The sequence below is a fragment of the Phalacrocorax aristotelis genome, chromosome 1 (genome assembly GCF_949628215.1).
Source record: "Phalacrocorax aristotelis chromosome 1, bGulAri2.1, whole genome shotgun sequence".
In the NCBI taxonomy this organism is placed as follows: Eukaryota; Metazoa; Chordata; class Aves; order Suliformes; family Phalacrocoracidae; genus Phalacrocorax; species Phalacrocorax aristotelis.
In genome coordinates, this window is record NC_134276.1 from 101,095,049 (window position 1) to 101,117,992 (window position 22,944).

The 22,944-nt window shown below is 40.0% G+C and overlaps 1 protein-coding gene across 6 annotated transcripts in view; it reads left to right on the forward strand.

Annotated features, from left to right (window-relative positions):
- The first annotated feature begins 4,243 nt into the window (after positions 1-4,243).
- The window catches only part of HLCS (holocarboxylase synthetase), a 128,978-nt gene continuing 110,277 nt past the window's right edge, over positions 4,244-22,944 (forward strand). For 3 of the 6 annotated variants that reach the window (XR_012661683.1, XR_012661684.1, XM_075100269.1), the window contains exons 1-5: positions 4,244-4,521; positions 7,445-7,597; positions 13,364-13,526; positions 16,365-17,314; positions 20,717-20,899. Coding sequence is in view for 3 of the 6 variants with exons in the window: in XM_075100269.1 (XP_074956370.1) it covers positions 4,291-4,521; positions 7,445-7,597; positions 13,364-13,526; positions 16,365-17,314; positions 20,717-20,899 (1,680 nt within the window). In the remaining 3 variants the exon portion in view is untranslated. The remainder of the gene's footprint in view (positions 4,522-7,444; positions 7,598-13,363; positions 13,527-16,364; positions 17,315-20,716; positions 20,900-22,944) is intronic. The other 3 variants (XR_012661679.1, XM_075100246.1, XM_075100258.1) reach the window with 2 other exon arrangements.

Sequence of the window (22,944 nt, forward strand, 5' to 3'; positions counted from 1 at the left end):
TATAGTGAATAATATTCAAATAACAAACTACATATTAAATAGCAGCATGGGTCCTGAGAAGAAAATGGCAAGCTTCTTAAGTAACCTAAATTGTAATTAAATATCTTGCTGAATTACAGTCTTAAATACACATATATAATTTCATCAGCTTAGTTTTACTGAGACCTAATTTAATTTGATAGTGGAAAGAGAAGTGTGCATTACACAATTGATGTCTATGGTCCTGATCTTGCAATCAGATCCGTGTGTGAGGATAACTGATTTATAACTCTGGATAGAATCTGCCAACATGGATATTGGCGCAGGACCAAAGCCTAAACTGCTACAGTATAGTTCTCCAGAAGATGAAAACTTACCATCAAATAAATCTGTTGATAAAGCCCTGCAAAACCAAATTTGTTACGAAACTATTGAACATAAAATTTTGTTAATGAAGCTATAATGTAATCTAATTATATGTAACACTGTAGAAAAAAATTAAGTTAATATTACATTATTGTACTAATTAATCAAAATACACAACTTTAACTGGTATTTTCATGGAAATTGTTAGCTAAAATCAGGTTGCAGATTTGTGGAAAATGGTTTATTCCAGTAAAATATAAGCAGCTGTAATAGTGTATGATCTCTAGTTTCTAAGAAAATAAAATAAAATTAAAAAAAGGCAGCAGTTAGGCCAGTCATAGCTGTCTAATTTTAACAGCTATATTACTTTTTGCAATGTACTTAATTTTAATACAGGGTGCTGTATTTGGTGAAGAACACTTCACAGAATCAGAAAACACTGATTCTGCTACAGATGCCCATCCATGTTTCCCAGAAGCCAGGAGTATTTTTCAGACTTCTGATGCTACCTGAGAATAACTTTGACAGACTTGATTCTTACAGAGAAATGAGCCAAAATTATTTTGTGTTAATTGGAAGAGGTTTTTTATCTTTGTGGGAAACCTGTTTTACTTGGTTTTCTCACAAAAGCACTTGTGCATTTCCAAGAATAAAGAGTGTTCAACATAAATTGGTATAGTCAAGGAAACAGGATAGCTCTACAGCATTTATAGTCTTGGATAATATCTGGTATTAAACAACATGACATAGGCATTTGTAGCCACTAATAGCATGCAAAGCTCCTCAGAAATTGTTGGAAAAGCTTTTAGGGAACAGAGGGAGGAGGAAACCGAGCCATTCACAAAGCACAGCAAGGCCAGTCTCATAATATTCCTTTAAAGTGAAAAAGAGACACTCATCCATGCTGAAGATGAGTACGTGGTAGAGTTGGGTCCCTGTTCTGAGTGGCCTCTTTTGGGAGCCTTCCCTCGTGCAGTTTGAAGAGCTAAGGGAGATTTAGCCCACCAGACTGAAGCTGACCTTTCTCTCTCATTGCAGCGGGGGGTGATTCTCCAAGCTTGCAGACAGAAATAAAAATTTAGCCTATTCTTCAGGGTTTTTCAAATTCTTTTTAAACAATTTTATGTCTTCGTGCGTGCGTGTGTGTGTTTAGCATCTTGCAACATCTTTCTGGAATCTTCAAGACAAAGCCCCAAGTGTTCTGGGAAGTCTGAGGGCTAATATTACTCACTGTTTCTTCCCAAGGCTTCCTTCCACCCTCCTATAAGGAGGAACTGATTGACATAGTTATTTTAGAATACCTATTTTAGTAAATTTCCTGGTGGATACAAGGCCTTGGCTTCACAATAATAAAAAAGAATGTTTCCCAATTTAAAATTCTTAACCTTTTAATCAGAGCTTGTCATGATTAAGTCTAAGCTACGCTATAACAGAAACTAGAAAAACTATAGCAACTTTATGGCTTCGAATTATTCTACTTGACAATGTACCCACATAGGTAGAAACTTGTCTTAAAATGGTGACTGTTTCTGCGTGTATGTTGTTCTGCTTTAGATTCCCTTGCATCAAAGAGTTTTGATTCAGTTTTCTCACTTACTCGCAAACATCTCCAGAGTAAGGGAACCTTAAAAACAAAAAGTATCCTGATATAGTTGACTGGATTTGATGCCACTACAGGATTAAGCAAAGCATGTTGCTCATCGTGCAAAGGTTATATAAACAGTTGTGTTTTGTGGTGTGCTCTGAAGGTCAGCAATGCATGTGCTGTTGAACTACTACAGAGAAAGTGGATTCCAAAGTTGAGAGCTTTCTTCTGAGGTTGTGTACTTTGCTTTTTTTCTTTCTTTTGATGTGCCTGGGTAAGTATTTTGACTTCCTGCACAAGATAAAGTCACACAAAGGGACAGTGTATAATGCCAAGTTAGGACTGCTGAAGACTTTTGTTCCTCTCTCAGTAGAATATGTACAGGATATAGCAGCAGCACAAGGCTGGTATTTCTTAAGCTTGAGATGGAGGAGAATTATTTAAATTATTTGCCCTCCAACTGAAACTGTCACCTGTTTCTGCTGTGCATTGTGGAAATCAAAATTATGTCAGTGATTCTGACCATTTTGGATAAGCTTCTGCTGTGCGTACAGATTTTAAGAGGTAAAAATGTCTGTCATCGTACTGGTGGTGTTTTTTGATATTGATGCCCACTCCAAAATGTGCGGGCCAATTTGTTCCTTATTTATCTACAACGCCAGTGTGCTGTTGCTGGAGATCCATGTAGGAAATTGTTCTTTTAGAATACCTATTTTAGTAAATTTCCAAGGACGTACAAGGCCATGAGTTCAGAATAATAAAAAAGAATGTTGCTTCACAACCAGTTCAGGAAATGATTGTCATTTATCAGTCAGCTTCTTTCTTCTAGCCTTCTTGCATTTTTCCTCCTGCCTTTTTTATCTTCTCTTTTCATTCACACACTAAATATAGATGTTTAGTGATGTATTAGTGATTTAGTGATAGATTTAGTGGTAGATTGATAAACGTGTTCTTTTCACAGAGCTCAATGCTGTGACTACCTTCCATATAAAACATAAAATACAGACATTATTTAATAACTTCTGAGCATAGACATACCGGAGAAGGACACCTTGTTACCTCTCTTGCATCATCTCTAGTGGCAAGTTATGTTTGCTGCACACATGGCACATGCAAATCTCTTTTATTTCCCAACAGGCTGTTCTTCACTCTGGCTTCAATAACCGGCCCTGGCTGAGCCCTGACTTAATCTTTCTTGGTTGGTGAATCCAGTGAATTAGCTGAAATCAAATGCATCCGTTTATGGCCACTTTGTACTCTGGTGGCTACCCTGGAACAGGTATGGGACCTGGAAGCTGGTGTCTTTATCTGTTTCTGTGGTGGAGGGGATACTGCTCCTCTAGGATACCATGGACCCTGAAATAAGGTCAGGTAGCAGAGTGGAGCCGTTTCTGAGGAAGATGAGATCCTTCAGGAAACAGCCTCAAGGGGATGTTTAGATTGGATATTAGGAAAAATTTCTTTACTGAAAGAGTGGTCAGGCATTGGCACAGGCTACTGAGAGAGGTAGTGGATTCACCAACCCTGGAAGAATTAATAAAGCGTGTAGATGTTTAGGAAGCGTGGTGGTATTGGGTTGATGGTTGAACTTGATGATCTTAGAGGTCTTTTCCAACCTTAATGATTCTATGATTCCCTGTTGCTGCATGGAAACAAGCAGTGAATACTTTGGCTCTCGCTGTTTTGCCTACCGGGTGTATGCTTTTTTGTGACCCATAGCAGCAAGGGCAAATGCGGCTGGTGAGGTAGCAAACTGATCTTTACATTAAAAACATGAACTCAGTTTCCTGCATTGCATCCACATCATCAACGGCACCACATGTGATGTCGCGCTGAAGGGCAGGTCCCACAAACCCTCACCGCGATGCCGAACTGCTGCGTTCATCTAAAACCGTTGTCCATCACGACAGCATTGGCTTTGGACAGCGGAGGCTGCAGAATTCCCTGAGCAGCTGGGTCGCGGTGCCTGGGGGGGAGGATGCGAGTTGCTCTTTCATCCTCCCTCATGCCAGAGCCTGGTGAACAACTGACACAGTGCAAAGAGACAACCCCCAGGCCGGCCTTTTTCTTATGGTTTTCATTTTCTTTACACGTCTTTTCAAAGCATAATTTTGTATTTTTTTGCAGCACCAGGCGCTACTCAGCGTCAAGGGCCGCCGCCGTCAGTTACCGCCCCCGTAAGGGCGGGCAACAGGGCCACGAGGCCCCTCAGCAGCCGCCGCCGGGCTGTCAAAGGGGCGGGGCGCCGAGCGCGCGAGGCCGCCAGCCAATCAGAGGGGTCGGCCGGCCGGCCCAACCGGCTCTCCTCTTTCTCTTTGGCGCTGGGCGGGGCGTGGCGGGGGCGTGGCGCGGCGCGCGCCATGCTGATCACGCTGTGCTACCTGTACCTGTGGGCGCGCTGGGGGCCCGGCTGGGCCGCCCTCGTCCGCCGCACCGTGCGCCGCCTCCACCGCTCCCGCTGCTCCTTCACCTTCTGCCGTTGCGCCGGCCCCGCGGCGGCTCCGGCTCGGCAGCCGCGCAGGCAGGCGCCGCCCGAGGAGCGGGTCTGCCTCCGGGTAGGGAACAAAGTCTTTTTCACGGACGAGACGCAGGTACCGCCCCGAGCCGTGGGGGGCGGGAGGGGGGTGGGGAGGCGCTTCCTCCGGGGCCGCTCGGGAGAGGGAGCGGCCCGTGTTACCGTGGTAACGCGGCCAGGACTAGGGATCGTTGGCCTGGAGCGGGCTCGGGGGTGGTTTTAACTATATTCCTGTAAAGCGCAGCTTTGTACGTACAGTCTCGGCAGTAGGAGCGCCGAGGAGAGGTGGCTCCTGTTTCCGCAGGAGTAACGTACTTTTAGCACGTCCAAGGCTTTCGTCTAAAAAACGTTTGGCGTATTGGTGCGTTCAGGGTTTGTGTCAGATTTAAAACGTAGCTGAGTCCCTAACAGAGTACGGCTTGTGCTTTTGGTTATGGAATTATTATAATCTGAATTATTTAAGTGGATTTGTCCAAGTTTGTCACCAAATACCAGAATTCGTGTAGATAAGAATCTCCTCGGTCTCCTTTTTCCTGAAGGTTACACGTGTGTTTGGAAATTATCAGTCGTGACCTGTTTTACTTAAATGGGTGTTACTGAACTGCATTTATGAAGCATGTTGCTGGCTAGGTGCTACGCTTCAAGAAGCAGAGAAGCTTTCCACAAATTCAGTGTGTAAAGAGGATGTTTTCAGCGCAGTAAAAATAAGATCATGAATGCTAATGGAGCTTGTTCAAAAATAGTCTTTTTGCTATCTGACACGCACGTTATTTCTTACCTAAAAGCGATGGTGACAGTCTCAGAATCTCTCACAGGAAAGTTAAATACTTAACTCACATTATGATAAAGCTCTTAAAACCAAAACCCAAATAATTGTCCATGTGTTTAAGAGGAGTTTGGCCTTAATTGGCTGGGATTATTGTTTCACAAATCGTATTTCAACTAATTTATGCTGTTCTTTGCTCCGCTTCTGCTCATTTCTGAAAGAGCTTCTCCTTGGTCCTTGCACAGTAAGCACATTTTTTTCTGTCTGCAGTGTTATTCATGCAGACTGACCTTATAAGCTTGTCAGTTTGTGTTTATTGGGAGTTGGGAAGCCCTCTAGGGAACTGTAGTTTGGCGTAAGGTCAACACTATTATTCAAAATACATCTGTCTCTTAAAAACATGTACTGAAAGTTACCAGTTGCTCTGAGAATCCCTGTGGAAGGTGCCTGCCATGGTTCGCCTCGGGGTAGCATGGCATGTAAGGGCTCTGATCTGGCTGCATTAAAGGCAGAGGCAGCACCACTATGGAGCTCCCTACATCCTCTGTGGACACTGTGAAGAGAAAAAGGTTAACTAGCAGGTTTTTTGGCTAGCTGAGCTACTTTGCTTTCCAAGAAGGGGTAACTGTCTCTGGACTGTAATCAGTAATTTCTTTAAGATAAGATAGCAGCAAGTCATAAATCGTAACCGGTAAAGTTTTTTTTTGTTTGATCTTTAATCAGATTGGATGCTTAAGATAATACAAAGCTTCATGAGTTCAGTTCACTTTCCTGTGGAAGGTAGCAATGTTTGCTCTTGCAGCTTCTGTGCTCAATTAAGCTGGTTCAATTGGCAATCTATCCCCATAGACTTAATATTACACAATTGCCTGTTAAATGTGGAGTGACGTACACATGTAATGTGCTATAGGGAAATTCTCTTATGTTTCCACACAAAATTACCAAAGGTGTGCAAAGTGCATGTTTCTAGTGTAGTAGTAGCAAAATATCTATTTCTAATGTTTGCCACTTTTAAATTATGGCAGAAAAAACTAAGTTTTATGCAGTATCTACATAAAAATTGATGTAACATGACATGGGATCAGATTATGTATTAGAAGCTTTGAGGTTCTTAAAACTGTTTTTTGGTCTACTGATTCCAGCTATTGAGGTTTATTTGCTCATTTGTGATGACGAGAGAGGGAACCATTTTTATAATTTAATGAAGGAAACATTTGTACAATGGTCTGCTAAGTGGATAGGCTACCTCATGGACAAACTTATTCTGAATGAGCTAAAGAAATGACCCTAAACTTAGAGTTACCTACTGAATAATTTTGGTGCAAATGCATGAGGACTTAATATATGAAAAAGCAAAAAAACCCCAAAGAGTACCCTCTCCTTTTATTTCAAATATTTTAAAAGATTTTTTCAAATCACTTTTTAAAGACTCTGTCCTGAGGTTGTACATGTCCACCAAATATAACTGTCTTTATGTAATTGGCTTTAGAAAGGAAGTCCTGAAACTTTGTAGATTAGGTCTAAAAATTAGACCTGTGTAGTAGTTCTTGGGTCACTTGTGGCTCACAAGTTGTTTGGGCTTTTGGCAGATGGGTGTAGAGACGGTGTATATGACCGAGCAGTGGGCCTGTATGTTTCCTGGAGGGTTGTTACCCAGGCAGAATGAATGCTGCCTGGACTACTGTCCAGTTGGAGGGGCTGCAGCGACTGACCAGGCTGGTTGTGTGTGGTGACTGCTTTCTCACTCCTGGCTGAGTAGCAGACACTGCCCTTCCAACCACCAGAAGCGAGGCAGGAGGGCCATGGGTTTGTGTAGCCAGGGGAGAAGAGGGAAGCAAGAAAGAGGCAGGGCGAACTGCAGTGTGAATGGGAGAGAAGGATTGGGTTGAACGAGGGATGTTGCTGGTGGCCAATGCCCACAACAGTCACAGTGCCAACAGCATAGTGGTCTTGTGGCCCGCTCACTTGTGCACTCTTCCTGTAAAGCTGAAAGCTGGAGCCTGAATTGGCTTAAAAGCTTGATTGTCACTTTTAGTTTTGCTTTTGATCAGTTCCTGCTTAATGCTTCAGACCTTTACCCTTTTTTCCCCCTCATGGGCAACGTGAAATGGTAGAAACCCTTCATGCAAGCCCAAAGGATCAGATTTTAATTTAGGCTGGGCATAATTTAAAAATGAAATATTAAATTGGATGCTTGCTATACAGACTTACCTTTCTTTCCTGTCTCTTTCAGTTCCTTGATGACTTAAACAGATGGAGCCTGCTTCTCATTTCTCCATTTATTTATCCTGATAAGTTACTTAAAGCAGAACATATAGCTTTTGTGACAGAAAGCATTTCAGCTCAGACGGATAATTTGCAGAAAGTACCTGGCTCTTCAAAAGAGGTAAGTAGTTTGCTCTGTTTCTTACACAGAAAGTAGTACAGATAGGTCATGCACCAATACAGCCTGGGGGCTGAACTGTCTCCTTCCCTGGAGACATTCAAAACCCACCTGGACGCGTTCCTGTGCCCCCTGCTCTGGGTGTGCCTGCTCAAGCAGGGGGGTTGGACAAGATGATCTCCAGAGGTCCCTTCCAACCCCTGCCATTCTGTGATTCTGTGATTTCGTAGGTATAAACCTAAAACACTTAATAATAATAAAAAAAAGGCAGATAGATATTGTATGTTTATAATGTTATTGGGAATAAAAAGGTAATCTATCAATTAAAATGAATCACTGTTAATACTTTAGTTCTATCTTATGCTTCAAATAGACCCATAGATATTTTATTGAGATTTTTAGTAGCACACTTCTCTGGCTGTGGATGGGAACTGCAGAATTCCATCGTGACTTTGAATTAGGCATGTATGGCTAGGTACACTGAATAGGAGAAAAATGCTTGAAAGCTGTCATACTGAGGCAGACCAGAAGTCCATTTAGCTCAGCATCCTGTGAAACAAATGCCTTAGTAAGAATATACAGAGCAAGCATATATTAAAATTTCTGAAAAGCGCTTCAGGCCTCCAACCAAGTGGTTGTGAAAAGTTGTAATTGAAATAGAAGTCTCGCTTGGAAGCCAGTGATTTATAAGTACAAGTTAAATTATTATGCATTTGGATGGTTCTGTCTTTCTCCAGAAGTAAGGCCAAAATCAAGCTTTTAATCTCTTTGCCATTCCCCCAATGCATTTTATAGAAAAGCAATACTTCTTGGTTAGTACTTTATAAATTGTGTTTGCCTTTTAATGAGTTATACTTACAAAATGTTTTATTTTCATTTTTTATTACAAAATAGATTAAACTAGTACTGAAATCCTTGTGGCGAGCATACTTACAAAATGTTCATATCCTAGATACCTAGAAATCTAAAAAGTGTCTCTTCCGCTGCTATATTGGAAGTGAGAAGGTGTGGATTTAAAAGATGATGTTCTAAAACGAATTACTGAATATATGCCATCTGTAAACAGACTATGCATAAAAGTAGTATCCAGACCCTATCACAAGTTACTGTGAACTTGAGATAATGTCTGTCTTTCCCCTGAATTTTGTTGGTTTTACAAGTTTTTCCCCACATGAGGGATGCTTGCTGCCTAGGCATCTCAGCTTGGATGCAGGTCTGAAAGGGGTGAGAGGTTGTAACCCAAAGCAAAAGATAAACTTACCTTGCAGGGAGGAAAAAAATCTTCTAAGTGGTACCAGTTGTGATAGTTCCTTCCTAAGGCAGTCAGTTGTTGTGTGTGCTGCATGCTTTCCGTAGTGAAGAGGACAGAATGGACCTCATTGCCTACTGGAAAGAGGAGAAATGGAAAGACATGCATGCTAGGATATCATTGGGTAGGCAATAATAAACCCTCTGGCCTGGTCGCTGGGGTACCATAAAATTGACAGAACCCTCCGGTTGAGCAGGCTGTGCCACAAGCTAGGATCACTGCCTGGGGGCAGTGGATAAGGTGTCTTCTTGAAAGGCTCCTGCTTAGCACCCTAAAGGGCCATCTGTCATCCTTGCTTTTTGGCATCAGCTTTCAAGCTCCCTTTTGGAGTTAAAGAAAACCTGTTACATGCACAGGTGCTTGTGGCCTGTCCATTTCCTTGGATGAAGAATATATATTTTCCAGGCCACCTGTTCTGGGAGATGACCCAGGAGTCCTCTGCTGGAGTGAACATTGAGAGCAGAGTGGTTGGTAAATAGTCTTATCTAATTTGAATGCAGGAACAGAAGGACAGATTGGGAACAGGCAGAATTCCAGATTTGTGCCTGCAATCAAATTTTTAGTACCTCCATGGAGGCCTGTCAATTCTAGAACAGAGCATGCTTTTGGAGCATGTTAGTCTTTGCCCTCCAGAGGAATGATGTCCAGGTGAAGTGCTGCATGAGGCAAAATCATTATCTCTATGAAGCTTGAAGAGTGAGGTCTGGAGGCCCTGAAAGCTTGTTGAGAACTCTGACCTTTTCTGCTGAAGTCTTCTGACCCTGCTTCCACTGGCCTCATGTTTCCTTGGAGCCCACAGGAAGTAGTCATATTAGGTGGTTTGTAAATGTTTTTATTGCCTTTGATGTAAGACCGTGGAATCCATTAAGGTGGGCCCTGCTTCTAGGAGATAAACTAGATAGGATGTGCTCTGCTGTCAACGTTGTCTCGGAGATTGCTGGGCCAACTCAGACAGAAGGCTAAGGGAGATTTTTTGTTTTTACTTTTTTTGTAGAAGAGAGGTCCACAATAACATCTGAGTTGAAGCTCTAGTTTGTTCTTTTGGGATTTATTGTTTAGTGGAGTTCTTTAATCTTGTTGGTTTTGTCTGCATTTTCTTTAGTATGGAAAATGTTTGTATGCTTATGTATACATTGATAATTAATTTGATTTATCAAGCTCAAAAGCGATAGTCCAGGCAAAAGAACAAAACCGAAGAGGACTGCTGGTTTATTTTGTTGTTTACTGTTCTTCTGTATGCATGTCACTTCTAGCAAAGTACTTTTAATGTTGCTACCCCTGGCAGCCAGCTATTGATGTAGACAGGGGCTGTAAGAACCGATTGTTCCTGTGACCTATGATAATTTCTAGACAGAAAAGTAGTTCTTTTTAGGGCTATCAGTGATATGTGACTAGTTTCTGTTGAAACTGAAGTGGACACAGAAAGCAGTATAAATAATTTCTCATCTCTTAGTAAGAGCTGGCCTTTCATTTTGTATTCTGACAGAATTTTGATGAAGATTTCTAGTCATAGTGGGAAAGCTTGGCCTGTTTGAAAATATTTTCTGAGGATTTTCATTATGTTGTGAAGCAAGTTGATAGCTGCATGAGCAAGATTACAGGTCTTACGTCTTGGCAACAGCCTTACTTTGTGAGGTTCTTTTGTATATTTACTTTACTTGCACTAGACAGCAATAAATACTTTTTACTTACTAGCAGGTCTAATGTTTTACTTGGTGCCATGAAAAAAAGCTCAAGAGCATCAATATATCTTCCTCATAGTTTCTGGGTGACATGTTGGGGTTAGCTGCTTGTCCCCATTCTCTGCATAAGAAGGGTTACCTAAATACGGTGTGTCTCTTACCTTCCACCATAGAGAGTAGTCTGGAGTCATACGCTGAGGAAAATAGAGAAGGAAGCTGGTATCCTATATCATAAATGTATCTGCCATGTCTGTCACTGGTGGTCATTAATTGCCAACAGTTAGCAACAGACCTTTAGAGTTTTATGCCTTGTGACTACAACTGGAGACTTCCATTCCACTGTGGATGCTGTACCAACAGATTGAAAAGAGTTCAGAATACCTTCCATATGGAAAGCGATGGTGTTGTCCAGGTCATCACTCAAGGCAGTTGGTTGGGGCAATTCTGGCTGACTTGGCCACAGACTTCCCCAGTGACAATGGGGTGAAGTCTGACTGATGCTCCAACTACAGCAATTCAAATCTATCAGGGTCTGGTATAGCTGTCTTCCAGAGGAGACTTGGTTCTGCTTCAGAACTGGTTAATACTAGTGTGCCCAGAAATATATCCTGTTACTTTGGAGCTGGTATTTCTTTGTGGTACAGTCACGGAGGTGACCTTTCAGAAGGTCCTGGAGGTAGAAACTTGCTGTTGTTGTTTTTACTAGTAAGTGGTTGTTCAGTCCAGGTGTTCGGGACCTGAGTGATACATCTGTCATGAATTTGAGGGCTGTCTCTCACCAACTGTGTGTTCTTGTGTGGCTGGTTTGGAGCTGATACTTGCTCTAGTGTTACAGAGTTGGAGTTTAACCCAGAAATTAAAGCATGCAGCTGACCTTGTGGTAAACACCAACACACTGCCCACATGCTGCTATATTTTTCTCTTTTTGAAACTGTGTTTGTTCACTAAGAGTTAGTATAGGTGATGTATGAGCAGATACTCAGCAGCTTTCCTGTTAGGTATCCAAAAGCCACTGATATGAGTAGGGACTGAATGGTCTCATCTGCATTGCGCTAATGCGAGACTGTCTTTGAAAATTACTTAGAAAGGAGATGCTACCCTTAAGGTTGTATGAGATCTGAGTTTCATCTTTCTTCTTGTTCCCTTGGGAAATACTGTAAAGTTAAAAATCGGAAGCAGACTCTTTGGGGTATTATGTAAACCACTTAACTGCGGTAGATAAAAAGGTACATTCAGTTGGTAGTCTAATTATGAACAAGTAAAATATCCAAGAGTTCACCCTCATTTTGTGCATTCAAAAGAAGTGTTTTTTCTTACTGTGTTTCATCGGTGTGTTACATCTTGTGTGTAGTGATAAAAGGGTGAACTTCATGAAAGTGGTTTGGTGATGACAGTGTCAAAGTACTGGAGTTGCTATATGGGAATTGAGCTTTGTCTCCTACTATTTGGAACATACCACGTGGTGAAGGCTCATGTTTTTTAGGTCATGAAAACAGGTGGTGCTTCACTGTCTCTAAAAATGCCTTCAGAGGAGGACAGTTGGTTTGTGTATCCAATAAAGGATAAAGGCTGTGGTGTCAGTCACACAATTTTTACTGAAACTGTTTGCTTTATTGGGTTTTTGCTTTCTGAGCTGACTCTTAAATTACTGTTTGCCAACTGTATGAATATTGTTTTGTTAGGTACTTTTGCTTTATAAACATAAGGTTTAAAAGGGGTCATTTTCATTTATGAGTCAGCAGACAGATTTGTGGTCTTTATTAACGTGCTTGCCTTTCAGAAGGAAGTCAAAACTCTTTTCACTTTTCCTCCATTTCTGGCTTTTATAGTTGAACTTGAAACTTGTTCTCCAAGACGGTACAGCTGTGTAGTTTGGGTTTAACAAACCTTGAAGAAAAGAACCCAAGGGTGTCACTTTCATAATACTTCTTTTCTGGAGAATGGAATTTTTTATGTAGATAAGCAGCTTGAATCTTCCATGTTTAGTTAATGCTTCTGATAGTCAGTGTGTACTTTTATTAAACCCTAGTAGTTTACTTTTTGCTCTTTTTATCAGCATTATTTTTAGAATCTCTGCTGAAAGCCATGTCTTGGAAATAAATACAAATAGAACAGAATGTGATAACGCTCTCCGACCATTTTGTGTGTTACTTGAAGCTTCTGTAGCCTTGATCTTTGGGAAAGATGTATTTGTACTCCCAATTTGCTTTCAGAACTTGGTGTGGATTTTGCTTTGTTTTCTCCTCTTAGGAATGAACCCTGTAGCAGGGATTGCTTGCTACATGGCCCTTCTTCAGTAGGTTCTTTTGGTTGTATTCAGTCTCATACATTGACCTTTGTAGCCATGAAGGGTGCACTTTTGTGTGAAAGGAACTGTCAGCTGAAAGCCTTCTCTAGTTGAGATGTGTTGTCTCACAATACTATTAAGTGTAGCAGTTGTTTTAAACACATCAGGCATCACAGAAACAAGTCTTAAACATGATTCTGACAGTTTAGTATTCCATAGTCCTAGCAGCTACACTTTTCCTTTTTTTTTAAAAAGTACTTTCTTTAAAATTAATTCCAGTGCTTGGGTTTGCCAGTTGTGCCGTTTTGGTTTGGTAATGTCCCTCTGTTGGCTCTGCCAACTGTTGTGCTGCTTTTTAATAGCAGAATCCTTCGCAAAGGAACGGCAGTTTTTATTTGCAGTTCCATCTTGCAGACTTATAATACTGTTGGTATTTTGATATTTTCCTGTAACCTTTATAAACTGAAAAACATGCATATGCTTTATTCTAGGTTGTGAAGTGGTCAGACTACTGTTCACCATTGGCCTATAAACCTGGTGAGCCTTATAAGTTAATTGCTGAAGCAAGTGTAGATAATTTCAGTAACCTTGGAATAGCATTCATGGAAGACAGGCTTCAAATGGATAATGGAATGGTGCCACACAAGATTGTTTGTAAGTATCTTCACAAATTGTTTTTAATGGTAGAACATGTTTGTCTAATGGTTATTTTAAGACTCCGCATATAGTCTTCATACCTACATAAAACCCCATGCTTTTAGTTTGGCACAATGTTTTCTTCCTGTTGTCATTCTAGGCAGTTGATTGCTCCGCAGCACTACCATATTTTATACTGAATACTGTCAAATACAGAGATCCTTGAAAAGTTTTACCACTTTTTAAGTGAGTTTCTCTCTTTACAGAACATCTTAGAAATGCAGCAACAGAAGTAACAGAAAAATGGATCAAAAGATTTTTGGAATAACCCCCCTTCTTTTTCTTTAATGCCTCATAAGCTACTGCCAATAATGAACCTTAGTGTGCTGAGATCTCCAAGTATCCAAGATGGTGTTTAACCTTTTGCAAATGCATGAATGCATAAATGTCACAAAGGTGAAGTTAGAAAATATTGTTTCTGTAAGTCTTGTCTGTTAGATTAATTAATCTATTTGAAAAAGAAAATACAGAAGGTTTTAGGCAAATGTTCTCTTTTTGGATTTGAAAGAAAAGTGTATTCAAAGCTAAATATAGGTTGAGAAAAATTGCTGTAACTTGAGCATCTTAATCCTTTAGATCACTGAGAGAAAAGCTTACAGATGCTTTCTAAACAGGGAGAGAGATAAGCAGGGGAAGGAGGGTGGTGTCATTGCTAATTGAATTTTAAATTTTTGGTGAATGGTTTATTTCTTTAGGGGGTGATTTTAATGATATCAAAACTGTGAGCCATTGTGTCCTCATTAGTTTAATAGTTTCACCTAAGGCAGGGAGGGAGTTCATGGCTAATTCCACAGGGAGGAGAAGGAAATAGTAACAGTTGTACTTGTAACACCATTCTTATATAGAATTGGCTGGGCTGTGGGAAGTCCAAGTTCCCCTCCCTTTGCTGCAGGAGATTTGAACTTCTTTTTTCCAGCACTGTTCTAAAAGTGCCATAATATGCAGTCTGTAGGGTATTGTGGAGTAGTGACCTCTTGGGGGGTAGAGCCAAGCTGGTTTTTTTTCTCTTTTTTCTTTTTTCCTCTTTTGTTCATCAGTAGTCTCATTTTTTTCCTGCCTAGTGTGTCTTCTCATCTGTGTTGATAAAACTGTGGGTCGTGTCAAGTAATAAAATAACATTTAGGGCTCAAAAAAAATCCTCATGTCCTGCCCCCCTGCCCCCTGCCCCCTGCCCCCCCCCCCCCCCAAGGAAAAGGGGCATTGGGTTGTTTGGTTTGGTTTGGAGGTGGTGGTTTGGTTTTTTTGTTTGCTTGGTTTTTTGTTTTTTATGTAGACCGTAGTGGTTTGGCAGAAGTCGGGGAATGACAAAATCAAGAACAGCTGACAAGGGTGCAAGAGGGTAGGAATATGCTCACAAAGGTATCTGATGTGAAACTCTGACTCTTGGTGCTGTTCTGCAAAAATATTCATGCAAGGAGGGGTTGGAAGCTGAAAGAGCGCCCCAGTCATTTACTTTTCAGAATGCTTTCTGGCTCATTTTGGTTCAGGTACTGCGTGCATGCTAGAACTGCTCCAGGAGAACAGGCTGATGGAGGCTATTGATGGAATAGCGTATTGGCTGGTAGATGTGAAATTCTCCTGGGATGTGCAAAAATCTTGCTTCAAATTTCCGCTCCAAACTAGGCAAAGGGGTTATAGTTTCAAGGGAATGCAAGTGCTGTTAAATGAAGAAAGTGAATGAACTTGGATCTGATGTATTGTGTGCCAGCTGACTATTTTGTTAATCAAATTTCTCACTGAATTTCTTTGAGAAATCAGGAACAAAAACATAGTAAGTTTATTTGGCCTCATGGGAGTGGAGAGGGATTCAGTAAAATTTTGCAGACTTTGATTTAAAGTATTTTCATGGCTCAGCAGCTGAAAAAAAATGACCTTATGAAGAGTGTTTTTTCTCTCCTCTTTCTTAGTTTTCTCTGCAAGTTTTACGCTGACAATAATAATCTTTGCCCTTCCTTTCTCAGTTGTATTTGCCAGAAATTTTTTATCTTTGCATTTCCATCTTTTTCAGGGGGAGAAAGGGGAAGGTTTAACAGTTCTTCCTATTTGCCAGTTTTCCCTCAGATTGTTAGCTCCCAAGTCTTGGTATGGGTGGGTATGTCTCCCTTTCTGCAGACTGAAAGCAGTTCAGATTTTTTTTTAACTCCCTTTTGCTTGTGCCAAACTTTTATCTGCAGCCTTCAGCAATGCAAGAGACATGGTTCAGTGCCTTCATTTCACCCAATATCATCATTTTACCTGTTTATATCAAAATAGGTTATTTCAAAATAGCAGCAAGCAGTTTTCCACCCTGCCCTCCTTAAGAGACCAGTATTTTTCCAAAGGTACTTCCATTGCTTCATTTTGTCCATTGCTGAGGACAGAGAGACAGGCAAAATAACGAGCTGACAAGGTGATGCGTTTATGAGAACTTCCTCACCTTCCCACCCATAGACTCCTGTTCGATTAAGAACACAGCTGCATTATGTACAGTAACTATCATGTTTTACTTTTGTGCCAAATGTTTTTGCACTCACCGTAAATGTTTGTTTAAATGTGCCCTGTAAATATCGTGTTGTGCTCTCAGTCAGACTTTTCTGAAACAGCCATTAGAGTAAATGACTTGTGTTATGAGAGAAAATTTATTATGTTGTTGGGGACAGGGGGTTAGGATTTGGTGTGTCAAACAAGTGAAATTCTTGCTATTATAGATGATTTGTACTGAAATTAAATCTAAATCCTGCTGTGGTAGTGATATTCATCATAGCTCTTTTAATATCATTTTTATAACCCCTTTTTTTTATTCTTTAACTCTTCCAGCTGTCCATTTACAGGAATCTACTCTGAAAGAGTTGGCGCTGGTAACACCATCTCTAAAAGAGCAAAGTGTAAGCAGTACACAAATGGATGAAGTAACTCCTGCTGCTACTTTTGGGTGTACTGTTAAATCAGGATTAGGAGTAGCTGAGTCTGCAGGACAAGGTGAAGAGCAGAAATCCAAGCTAGAGAAAGAAAGTGAGCATGAAAATGAATCCAACGGTCTGTCTGACAAAGAGGCAGTTGCTGGACTACATCACCACTTGCATCTTTCCAGCTGTCATGAATGCCTGCAACTTGAAAACAGTACTATTGAATCGGTCAGATTTGCCTCTGCAGAGAACATTCCAGAACTTTCTGATGATGTCAATAGCAGACTGGAAGAGAAGGATGATGACTGTCTGGCAAGAGGAATAAAGAGAGTAAACCTTGCTGGAAAGCCCCCTAATATATTGATTTATCTTGGTTCTGAAACTGCAAAAGTGGAATTTGAGCAGGTAAAATCAATCCTTCAGGAATGCATTGGTGCAGACAGCTACACCGTCTACCAGCTGCATGAGGAACAAGTTCTGAAAGCTCCCTGGATTGATAATTCACTGCTGTTGGTCATTGCCACAGAGGAGCCTATTTCTGAGGAGAACCACAAACAGTTTATGAAATTTTTATCTAAAGGTGGAAAGATTCTAGGGTTTTCTTCGCATTTTACATTTGGTGGCATACAAATAAAGAGAAAAAGCAAACTGAAGAAGGCTGTCCATGAATTAGTGGTCTCTAAAATGGACAGCACTGAAATTAAGTTAAATCTTCTGGTCAGTGGGTGTATTTTTGAGGAAGTGATGAAGGAGGATACCAGCAAAGTGAAGACATTGAGTTGGCTAAATAATGCTGATAAAGACACAGTTATTGTTCATCTGACTTATGGAGACAGTGGAGGAGAAGCCATTCTTTCTCAGGTACTGTGTATGCAGAAGCATTCATTTGCTTATTGCTACGTGATGTTGTGGTGTGCTAAAAACGTTCACTTGTTCCCATTGCAGGCTCTTGGGGATGCTTGACAAGGGGAGGTATAGATGAATGTCTCAGAGAATGTACAAGGACTCTGAATGCAGAATGGTTTTCATTTGATCCTCAGGAAGCTTAAAGAATGGTAGAGAATGTTACTGCTGTTCCACTTCCTTGTTTTCACCATGTAGCTATGTACATGTAGATCATGCAAGATCACAGTGGGTGGTGGTGGAGAGAGCAGATTTGCATAGTAAGCAAGCATCTTCAAGAGCAGAGCTATACTTTTCTGCTTGCTAGAAGTTGTGCAGTGGTACAACTGTGCATTTTGCAAATTTTGGGAGGTGGGAACAGGAAGAGCCAAGTTGTTGGTGGACTCGGGGTGAAAGCATATGCTGGCAAGATAATAAAAGAAACATCCTTACAAAAATATGAACTACGGTGAAGCAGAGAGTCAGGAGAGAATGTAAAATAAACTCGGCAAGAAACTTGAAAGACGCCTCCCCTTAAAGTTTAAGGTTAAGGTAGCCAGCACTTCTGGAAATCTGACTAGTGAATGAGAGAGTTGCAGTCTCTATTACTTGTTGTATGCCGTGTCTAGAAAAACTGCTGCAGCTTCAGCAAGTAACTACACAATAAAGGTTAGTCTCTGACTGCACTAAAACGCCATTGTTGATTTAGGTCTGTTTGTTCTTTTTTTGCTAGTATTGCTACCATTTTCTCAGTTATATTCTGTTTGTATCTTAGTGTTGTGAATGAAGTAAACCATAAAATGGTTTGTTTAACAGTGTTTTGATTAAGGCAAATTTATACATGCAAGTTAGGTTCATGAGGTTACCTTGATGTTCTGTCATTTAAAACCCCCCTTTGTTTAACTGGAATGCATTTTTTCTATTTACTATAAAAATGAAAATTCTAAAACTTGTTTTTTGTTTTCTAAACCTTGACATGTTTTCTGTCAGTACTATATGCTTTTTTTTTTGTGGTGGTGGTGGGTGGTTGGGGAGGAGAATCTGGTCTGCTGGAAACGTGCTTTTTTGTTTCCCAAGTCTTCCTTCAGGCTTTAAACTTTTAGATGTTTAACATTCTGCACCTAACAAATAGCTCAGAGCACCTGAGGGACAGAAATGGGGGAGTCTAGAATGAGCCAAAATCTTACTCATTCTACTTCAGAATAATAATATCCTAGCAAACAGGTACCTCTCCAGTGTTACGGTATTGTGATCTTTGTTAAAAAAAAAACCAAACAACCCCACACAAAAAAGGCAAAAAAAAAAAAAAAAGGCAAAAACATCCAACCCACAAAAACCCATCCATACAAAACCCACACTCCCTCAAAAGGTTAACAACAGATAAGTTCAAGTACTAGTAATATTTTTTTGTTACTCTTACTCTGTCTTCCTGGGTAACGGGTGATGAAGCTTCCGTGGCTGTGTTAAAGGTAAATGTTGGTCATTGATTATTTAAATATTCACAGATACCTGGCTAAATGTTTGAGTGATAGAAAGGCTGATAAGAGGTACCATTAAGTTCAGAAAATAAGTCTGTGCCCCAGATACTTCTGCCTGGGTATATAGCCTGTGCTATTAAATCTAGAGGGATTTCAGCCATTTTGTGGTAAAACCTTTAAAGTGAGCCAGAAGGCAACTTGCATGTTTTGAGTTAGCCTCCTTAGGATCATAGGTAAACATTTTCTTTGTAGCATTGCTGTTCACAATTATATCACTTCCCTTACTCCATGTTTGCTTTCAAGCAACACATTGAGAAAAACAGAGCAAGACCTATTTACCAGTATTAAGGCATATAATGCAGATATAGCTGAATGAACTTTATGAAAGATTCTAGAACCTATTTTTACCAATATTTTAGTTACAGGAGAACTTTCTCAGGATCCCAGAGCAGTCAAATTTAACTGCTCATGTAGGTAGCATATACTCTTCTAGCAATTATGTAATTCAGAAATATTCATTAGGTTTCTTAGAAGTGTTTTAGTCTCTTACGAGTTTATCAGATTAAATCTGCTAGCTTTTTGGAAACTCTGTTATATGTAGTAGTATGTTTATAGCTTTGTGTAGGAAGCTTTGCCACCCATATGCTGTGTGCTTGTACTAGAAAATCGATTAGATACTGTTGCTATCCATTTCAGCAAGTTCCCTGGTAAAACCTGCTTTATTGTACGGTTTAAATTGACCCTTCTGCTGTAACAAAACTTAATACTGCAGAGGTTTTCCCCAGAAAAAAGGCTTTACAGTGTAGCTTCAAAAATCAGATTAAAAGGAGTAGTGTGTCATTTTATAATTTTAAATTACTTCCATTCTGGATTTCAAAAGCATTATTGTTTTCTCTTCAGGGGACTGACAGTGACATCAGCCATTAAGTATTCTGTCACAGACCTCTTGTTTCCCTTCTCTCTGTGGTCTTCTGTTCCCCTCCCCCATTTCAGCATATTTCCCTGAATTTCAGTTAAGTAGATCATATATGAAAGATGAAGAACATAATTAAAATGTGCAAAATTGGAGAAATTAACAATGATAATAGCTTGTGATTGAATAATGAATGTACATATAGTAGGCTACAAAGGATTCTAAATATCTTGGAACACTCTTTAAAAAAAACCAAACAAAAAAACCACAAAACCCAACAAACACAATAAAAAGCGCAAAAAAAAAACAACCAACAAAAAAAAAGGTCTAGAAGGGATTTTTTTTCTTTTGCCTTTCATTTCTACTTTTAAGCATCTGCTTCAGCCTTGAGAAGTGATTCTCTGCAAGGTGATGTTCTGGGGTTCTTGGGTCCCTTTCAGGCAGAAGCATTTCTTTATCTGCACCGATTGCAACTTAATCACACAGTAAGGGCTTGCTTAGCCTGAGTTCTGCATATGTTTTGCAACCTCTGATAAAGCTCTTTCAATTCTAGTGTAATTCAGCTCTTGTACAAGCTGGAATATGACCAATATTGCTGTTAGTTCTAGGTTGCTAGCAGACATGAAAAGCAGAAGGAGAAGTTTAACTTAGTAAATACAAGTTTGGACAACTCCAGGAGAAGACCAGTTTATTAAGAAGGGGTATTTTGTGAAGGCTTCAGAAGAAATTTTACTGTACTAGCAACTGTGATCCCTGAATCGGAGACTATAAATACATAGGTAGTCCCTAGTTTATTAGGATAATAAAGCCCTACTTGGGTAGATATAATGAAGACATGAGAAAATTTTAAATTGCTCTAGTAACACTAGGTAGTTCAGCAACCACAGTCCGTACAAAGCTTTTGGAACTGTTGTGTTTATCTCTGCCATGCTGAAATATGTAACACCAACAAAATTTTTTTTTTTATTCCCTTCCTACATATCCTGCCAGGCACACTTGGAACTGGATATAAATTCTATGGATGTTCAAACTGAAGAGGATTTTAATTTGCTTAAAATAAGCAACACCAAGAGATACGAAGTTCTCAAGGAGATCCTGATATCACTTGGTCTGAGTTGTGAATTAAGTGAAATTCCTATGTTAACGCCTATTTACCTTCTCTCTTCTGATGAGGTAAGGCTTCTGCTTATATTTCAGCTTCTTGAGATTTACCCTCAAGTGAAATTCAGCGTTCACTTAAACATACCTTGTTTCTTATGTGGGTTTTTTTGAGAGGTCTATGTATGTACTACAGGTAAGCAAAATGTTTAATTTCTACTCTGTCACTGTTTTGTTACCTGCTAGTAGTAGTTTTGAACTGAACCATGTGGAAATTGTGCAGGGTTAGCTTCTCAAATATATTTGCTATATTGCTGTTAAGAACATTTATGCTTATTTGCATGCTTCTGCAATACCAAAACACAAGGCTGTGATAAGCTATGGAAATAACTGATTTAAAAGACAGGAGTTGTTTTTCTTCTAAAATGAGGTAGAAAGTTCTGTGTAGGCTGGCAACAAAAGCTCAAACCCAAATTATGGAGAATGGTGTGGCAGACCAAAAGTGAAAGACCTGAGTGAGTAGGTAAGAGTGTGTGATTATACAAAGAAGAGCTTTATTTCTGAGCGTGTTGTAATATTTCTTGGAAATGGAATAGCTTCTTGTATTTCAAATAGTCAGCTGACTATTCTGGACTTCTCAATTTGAGACATTGCTATGAAGAATTGTGAAGAACATATAAAGCAATAATTTTAATTTTTTTTTTTTTTTTTTCAAACATGACTTCAAATAGATGTGAACTGTATTATATTGATCTTGGAGGGGTGAAGTAGTAGATGATAAAAAGCAGTACAGGCTGCTTGAGCTCGATGAGGTTATTGTTTCCAACCCATATAGCACTGTCACTACTTACTCTGAGACTCTGAGCATGCTTGTCTGATTCCTGCTCCTTTTCTCTACCACCCTTGTACAGAAATGTGATGTCTGTCTTTAGGGGAACTCAGTGATTGAAGCTTCTCCTTGGATGCCTGTTTTCCAGCAGTGTCATATATAACATTTTTTGGATACAGGATCAATCAATTAACAAAGTAACATATTACAGCTAAATATTTTTAAATAACTTGGATGATATTTTACATTAAGATTGTACTTTTCAAAACACTGTTCATTAATCCAGAAGGTGGGTATGATAAGCATTGCACAATTTACAGATTGGGAGTATGGGATATGTGAATTCATGTTATGGCAGGCAAGTCAGTAGCACATCCAGACAAACTGACTAAAATATTATTAATATATGTATCTGTAAATTCAAATCTGCATTTGTTTTCTATGTCTCTGAAGATACTGCCAAAACTTTCTACTGGTGCATTAAGTAATGCCCTCATAGCAACTCAGATTGGATGTTACAATTGATCAAATTTAGGCAAAACGTAGAGAGCTTTTCTTTTTTTTTATTCCCCTTGAATGATTGCCCTTTCGTGTATGCCAAACTCTGCCAGATTTACCTCTGCTTTACAATGAAGAAAATACTATTGGAAGTGCTTCAATCCAGCCTTCTGCTTGAAGCAGGGCTGTAGCCAATGATAGATCAGGTCAAGCATGCCCTTTATCTGGTTGAATCTTGAAAACCTCCAAGGGTGCATGCTACAACCTGTACGTGCAACCTGTTCCAGTGCTGCTGTACCGTTCTAGTGACTTTTTTTTTTTCCCTGGTGTCCTCTCAAGCTGCAATTTATGGCTGTTGATGCTTTACTACGTTGTCTAGAACTATGCAGAAGCATTTGGTTCTCTTGTTCTTTTAACTCTCTTAAGTAGTTACAGGACATTACTAAATCGCTCCTTAGTTGTCTCTTTGCCAAACTGAGCAAACCCAGCTTCTTTATCCTCTTCTTATAGATGTGTTGGTGCACCCCTAACCCCTCTGTGGTTGCTTTCTAAGGAATCTTAACTAGCAATTCCTTGCATAAGCTGAAGTCTGCTTTCCCAAGACCTAACTCTGCTGCTTCCCTTCTCAGCTCTCCTCCAGGTCTTTGATGCTTGTGGTTGCTACAGTCAATGCTCCTCCTGTCTGTGACCAAATAAAAAACACGGTCTTCCCTGCCTGTGAGCAGGGGTGGGGGGAGTGAATGAGTGGCTGTGCGGTGTTTAGTTGCTGACTGGGGCTAAACCACAACTGGTT